Genomic DNA, 6,452 nt, shown 5'->3' on the forward strand with positions numbered 1-6,452 from the left:
CCAGATACATCATGGAGTAAAAAGGATTTTAACCCATCCCTCTGCAAAGTAATAATCCATCGCCTCCTTTTTTCCTTTTGTTTGTAAAATCAAAGAGGGCATAAAACGACATCTGACAAACAGCACCCAATCAGGATAGGAAAATGTATAAATTTACATTTAACAGAACTCATAAATAGATTTATGTGTGGGCCATGTGACGTGGGCTGGGCCGGCAGTCCTTCCTGCTTTGTGAGGCAGAGATCAAGATTCCTCTGCTACGCAGTGGGGCAGAACATAATTTTCAGGGCAGAGTTTCTCTCATTAAAGTAAAGCAGACCAAACAGATCCGACACAGGTAAGCACTCCCCCACTGCTCACTCCGCCCTCTTTCCTAATGAGTTTCCTGCTTTTGTGGGACTGACCTAAAAGAGCTGCAAAAGAGTAGAAGGTATGAGATCGTCTAGAAATTGCTTTGGATTCAGAACCTGGAAACGTGAAGTCCTAGTTTCCCATGTGTAACTGGTACAACGGGATCTTCCCATCGTTTGGTACCTTCCCATATTCACTAGTTGCCGGCTTTTAGTTTTAAAAGAAGTCTTCGTGGCCTCTCTACAAGAAAATTCAAAAGGAGGAAGGGAGAGTTTTTACTGCTGTCCCATCCTCAGGTCAGAAGGGGCAGGAGTTTGCAAAAGAGCTTGCAAGTTTTACCTTGTGATGAAGAGAGAAGTTAAAACATGACTGCTCCTACCTATCGAAACCTCTCTCTGGTAAGTAAATGCTGAAAAAGAATGCATTTCTTTTTCTGGCATTTTTATGTACACAGTTATCTATTTTTGCTGTAACAAAGGAAGGTATTTAGTGTGCAAAAGCACAAAATGTAACATGGAACTATATAAAATTGTGTATTTGTTTGGAGATGCATATTCATAAAAAATATGCCCATTGTGTGCCTATGCTTTTTTTCTCCAAAGGAGTCTTCATCAAAATAGTGGGATGTATGTAGGTTAGAATGACACATGCAAGATGACTCCTTAATTATGATATTTCTTGAATACAACAGATCCCTTGTATTCATTCCATATTGACTGCACACACTGAAAACTGCTGTCTCTTTCACAGAGATGTGGTTTGGAATGGGGGACAGGAGGGGCTTTTGTGTTTGAGAATGGTGCAAAAGAGCACACCAACAGAAAACAAACTGAGGATATAGGAAAATATTCAAATGCATGCCTACATTTTGCAAAAATGGACATACTCCAGCTATATGTAGTACCTAAAGTAATGTTATTGCTGTAATGCTACACTGAAGTCAGACACTCGATTTACTGGGGCAGACAGCCCCATTAATAAGTATACTTTTCTTCTGGGATCTGAACTAGTATCTGAATGTTCATTATGCAACATACAAATGCCCTAGAATTAACCTTTAAAGTTATTCTGTGTTTCACTTTTGTAGTAACCTCAAATCTGCATCCTAGACGGCTCTAAGTTCTATTAAGAAGCTAGACCTTTTAGATAAGCCTGGCAATAAGTGCTGATGGTCTATGCATTTTATGTCTGGCAACTGTGTGTCCAAGCGTTCCCATTATTCAATATGCATTCACACAGGAAATTCTAGTACATTTACACTGGCATGCATTCATGTGCAGATTTCCCAGGCTTATTACGTATGTGCACAGTTGTGTGTTCTCATGATGGCATGTACTTGAGTATGTATGTTCTTATTTTGGTCGTGATACTGATAATGTGTTTGTATGCTCATGTTTCATATTGAAAAGAACTGTTCCGTCTTCCACAGATGTCTGTCCCCTTAACTGCTCATCTGTTCTCAACTGTCTGCTACCGCCATCTATACTGCCATGTGGTTAGAGACACACTGGAAGAACATCCGCCAAGCCTTGTTGCTTCTTTTCACTGCTGCTCTTCTCATTGGGGTCACCATGCTGGCCATTTCATCTAACATCAATCCAGTAGGCTATTTCTTCCTAGGGGTAGGGGGAGTGTGCCTGATCGGGTATTTGCTGAGTGTGTTTGTCGAGTGTTACCTGAAGAATCAGCACCAACACGAGGCAAATGAAATACCTCCAAGCAGACAAAGCCAAGCAGGGTAAGCAGCAACCTGGCAATTCCTCTTACTTTAACTCTCTCCTCAGATATGGCCATTTTACATATGTTTTGCAGCCCTTCTCCTAGGGCACCAAACGCAGACTCCATTCCAGAAGACAAGTTCTTTTTAGGTTGTTTTCCTTCATTATTCAGATGGAGGTTGCAAATCTCCATGCCACGCGTGTCCCGTATCTTGTCCAATATATATTTTCTTTCCCCCCAGGAAGTGATCCATTGCCAAGGTTAAACAGATCCAGGCCCGGTTTTATTTTTCTTTGAGTAACTGAGTCTTGCCAAACAATGAGTCAGACAAGGAAAAAGAAAAAATGCTGAAGCAATACCAAATCTTAGCCGGGTTTAGCTCTATAAACCTTATCGCCAGAGCAACTGCTCGTTGGCAAACTTTTAAAAAGGAACCGGTAACTGGGTGTGTTTCCAGTCTTAAAAACCCAACTTGACACTAATAAGCCCTGATTTTGAGAGGCTCTGAATACTGCCACATCTTTTTGGCTTCATGTACATTTGCAGGTTCTCAACATCACCTAATTTGTCTGCTTTAGGTAAAGAGTTTAACTTTGCTTTCTTGTCTGTATAATCCAGATAATCATTATCCACATCCATAAATGACTTGACATTCTTGAATACAAGGTGTTGTAGAAGGGCAAAAATGTCGCTTTGTGTTTATTTTCAGAAAGAGTACATAAAAAGAAGTCTATATTGGGCTGTGCTAGCTCGGGGGCATATTAGAAGAAAATTAGTATCTGTTTATTTTAAAATATGTCCTAAAAAGGAAAATGTTTCTAAAGTAACATTTTTCTCTGCAGATATTCTTTTTAACACAGAATAGTTAGTCCTTGTTTAAACTAAATGAAAATACTTAATTTTCTCCATTTCTTAAAAATAGATGAACATTGAACTAATGTATTAAAAAAGTAAGGTCCTGTTTTATTCTGAGAAATAACTAGTAGTTAGTAATTCTTAGTAATGCATTTTAACTAGTAGGAGATTTTAAATGAGCAACATCATCCTTTTGGGTCCCTTCCACCTTGACATATTCTATGATTCTATGATCAAGCTAAGCCTAAAACACTGAAACCCTGTGTGGGGTTTTTTACTTATTCTGGGGAGTGTGGGAAAATGGTCAGATGATCCATTCTCTAGAAGCAAGAAATTAAGCTGGCTGGACAAGTGAGCTGATCCAGTGGCAGAATATCACATAATATAGTAATTACAACACAATAACACCACGTCAGATATCCTGTCTCAGTGACATCTATTGATTGTAGCGTGGTCCCTATACGACATTATCCGGACTACCTGCCTCTGCATAAACTAAGCAGTAAAATAACCAGTGTAACTGCCATTCCTCTCTTTGTCCATAGGGTGAACGCTGCCTATGAAGCACCCACATATGAGGAGGTGATGACCATGTCAGTTCCACCAATATGGACAATTGCATCCAATCCAGGCTTAGTGCCCTCACCATTGAATGAGCCTCCTCCTTACAATGCAGTTATTGAATCATCTGCCCAAGAACAGGCGATGGTGGAGGCACTCAGGGTGTCAGCAGCATCAGACACAAGGCACACCTCTGAGACAGACACAGGCTCCAGGATGCAGTTGCAGCTGGTGCTGCCCCCAAGACCGCAGCGGTTTGTTTCAGACATCCATGACGTGAAAGGTACCGAGGACAGGTTTGAGCCACTGGAGCCACTCACTCCACCACCTGCTTATGAGAGTGCCATCAACGATGAGGTCTTTGAAGATGCTTTCCAGCCCTCCATGTTATGATTAATTTCACCTCCCATGAATGCAGAACCAAACCTTCAGCCCAATACAGGGTGCTCCTGAAGGGAAGGTGAAAGAGCTGAGATTTTTCATGCCTGAAACTGTAAAAGTTTGTCTCACCATTCTTTGAACCAGAGCTGAACTACAGATACAGCTTACACAAAATACAAATCAATGCAACACCGCAATGCTTTGTCTTGGCAGATATGTAAAACCACTATGAGGAAAGTTGTGTTATGTAGGGCAACAATTCTCAAACTGGAGATACACCGTCATGGGGGAGGAGAGTGAACCACGAGAAGAGACAAGGTTGCCAAAGGACCTCTGAAGAAGGACTGTAGGATGCAGCCAGGAGAAGCTGCCTGAGAAAGGGGAAGGATAGAAACAGCACGAAGTAGGTTCTGCCTGTGCATTACAAACAGCAGCACTGCTGAGAGCTGTGCAATGATCAGCCACCCTAAAGTCCCTACTGAGAGACTGAGGCTGCAGTTCCCTGACTTGCTGTTTTGCAGCAACGCAAATTTATGGTTTGCGCTGTTTGTTGCTACCCCTCTGTCACACTTGCTCCACGTCCTCAGCTGTGCTGCACCAGAGCGTGACTGAGGGGAGGGTGGCTGTCTTCATATGGAAGCTGGCACCACCCGATACCTGTCACTTGGGGCTGAAAAGCTGACGGCAAGCACGGCACCGTGAAATGACTTCTGTTGTTGACAAGGTTCTCATCCCACACAGCCTGCAGTGGTGGACAAGAGGGAGATAATAGCAGTTGTCCTCCTATAAGAGAGGCCAGCAGTGGGATACATACACATACGTACCCTCTGCCAGCACCACGAGCCTTCGCAGCTCTACAGGAGGGTGTATTCTCTGCTGTACTACAGCTCCAAACAGATGGCTTGAGATACTTTATTGTCATCATGGCAAGCATTTGCACAGAAAGGTCAACGCTCCTCCAGTTCTCCATAACGACGCTGTGCATGGAAGCTTCCCTCTGGACTCTGGAAGGGGCCAGTCTGTCTGCCAAGGCCACAGCTGCAGCAGAGAGCACCTAAGAATAACAATCCTGAGGCACATGTGGTCTTCATCATGACAGCTCTAGGTTGGAGCCAGGTTCCAGCTCCCACTGATCAGCGATGCTGTGCGGTCTTTTAAAATGGTGACTTAAACTGATAGGTTGTGCAGCGTTAAAGTGGTCTGCAGTATGGAGAGAGACATTAATGTCTGGTGAATGTCCAAATAAAAAAAATTATATGGTGGTCCAAATCTCCTTATGAAGGACAGCAGCAGTCATCACAGCCTTGTCTCATACGACTGTATCATCTTTAATTCATATGAGGAGCCATCAAACCACAGGCTACAAACAAATAAATTATTTCTAATTGTTTGATTCTTTATAGTTCAAAGAAAAAAAAAGACCTTTAATGTTGTTTATAAATAAATGGGACTGCATTAAAATACCTGGTGGCATCGTTAGTTTTTCCTCTCAAGAGAAACACTCCATAAAGACATGCTTTTACTTGCATTCTGCTTATTTGATACTCTTGCCTTAGACAAAGGAGAGTTCCATTTCTAACTCTACAGCTGAATGACTTTAATATCATTAATGATGAAGCAGCTACGATACCTGTATCATAAAAGTATTATGAAAGACAAATTTGCTGATAGAGGCAATGTGATTTCTTTAAAGCCAATCACTTCTTGCATTTCGCTCCTGTATCTGCAAACACAAGAGAACAAACCACAATAAAAAGCAGTATAGTTATACCACTTTGGGTCTAAACTGGTCAAACCTGGACCTTTCTGAGTGCACCTAATTGCCAGGCATCGGGAAGAAATTCAGGTGACCAGCACAGATAACAACTGGCCAAAACAAAGACCAAAAATCTCACCAGTTATGATCACTAGGATTTTGCCTTCAGCGCCTGTAAGGGTTATTCAAGTCTTTGGACTTGTGTTAAGTTTTCGCACACGAAACTCCTCTGCACCACGGAACAACTATCTGAAGCTTTATATGACAAGAGCTGTAAACGTGCTTCTGCTAAAAGGATGCGCTGGTTGCTTCTCTCTTCTTATTTCGCGTGTACTATGCACATCCTGTGTGCTCCCTTTCTTCCCTTTTAATTACTGAACGTTACTTGAGCCCTTTTTTTATTTCAGCTGATTTCAGCTGAAACGCATGTCAATAAAACACGTGCAACGAACTCTAAAAATAAAATTAAACCCCAAATGCCAGAACCGGTGTGTTTGCAAGGCAAGCTGCGTACCCGTTAATTCCACCTCCCGTTTCCGTGATGTGCAAGACCACAACCCGGCCCCGGCCCCGGCCCCGGCCCCGGCCCCGGCCCCGGCCCCGGCCCCGGCCCCGGCCCCGGCCCCGGCCCCGGCCCCGGCCCCGGCCCCGGCCCCGGCCCCGGCCCCGGCCCCGGCCCCGGCCCCGGCCCCGGCCCCGGCCGCTCCACACCGCTGCGCGAGGCTCCGGGGGGGCGGGGCCGGCACGTGCTGACGAGGAAAAGCCCCGCCCCCCGCGGCCGAGCCCCCGGCAGGAAGAGACGCGAAACCTTTTCCGCGCCGTGAGGGAA

At 44.0% G+C, this 6,452-nt stretch overlaps 1 protein-coding gene across 2 annotated transcripts; it reads left to right on the forward strand.

Moving 5' to 3' along the window:
- Positions 1 to 306: 306 nt before the first annotated feature.
- On the forward strand, positions 307 to 5,328 carry TMEM139 (transmembrane protein 139). Of its 2 annotated transcripts, none has more exons than XM_054806642.1 (4): positions 307 to 337; positions 648 to 749; positions 1,781 to 2,089; positions 3,471 to 5,328. In XM_054806642.1, exons 3-4 carry the CDS (start codon positions 1,842 to 1,844, stop codon positions 3,877 to 3,879), a joined length of 657 nt encoding a protein of 218 aa, XP_054662617.1. In that variant the 5' UTR covers positions 307 to 337; positions 648 to 749; positions 1,781 to 1,841; the 3' UTR covers positions 3,880 to 5,328. The 2 variants fall into 2 exon arrangements, with proteins under 2 accessions (XP_054662617.1, XP_054662626.1); XM_054806651.1 differs by lacking the exon at positions 307 to 337 and adding an exon at positions 479 to 497.
- The last annotated feature ends 1,124 nt before the right edge of the window (positions 5,329 to 6,452 follow it).

The sequence above is a fragment of the Grus americana genome, chromosome 1, assembly GCF_028858705.1.
Source record: "Grus americana isolate bGruAme1 chromosome 1, bGruAme1.mat, whole genome shotgun sequence".
Classification (NCBI taxonomy): domain Eukaryota; kingdom Metazoa; phylum Chordata; class Aves; order Gruiformes; family Gruidae; genus Grus; species Grus americana.

Coding starts and splice junctions, on each gene's coding strand:
- TMEM139 (XM_054806642.1), top strand. CDS start 1,842: ATGTGGTTAGAGACACACTGGAAGAACATCCGCCAAGCCTTGTTGCTT. Junction 2,090..3,470: donor AGCAGACAAAGCCAAGCAGG/GTAAGCAGCAAC, acceptor CTTTGTCCATAG/GGTGAACGCTGCCTATGAAG.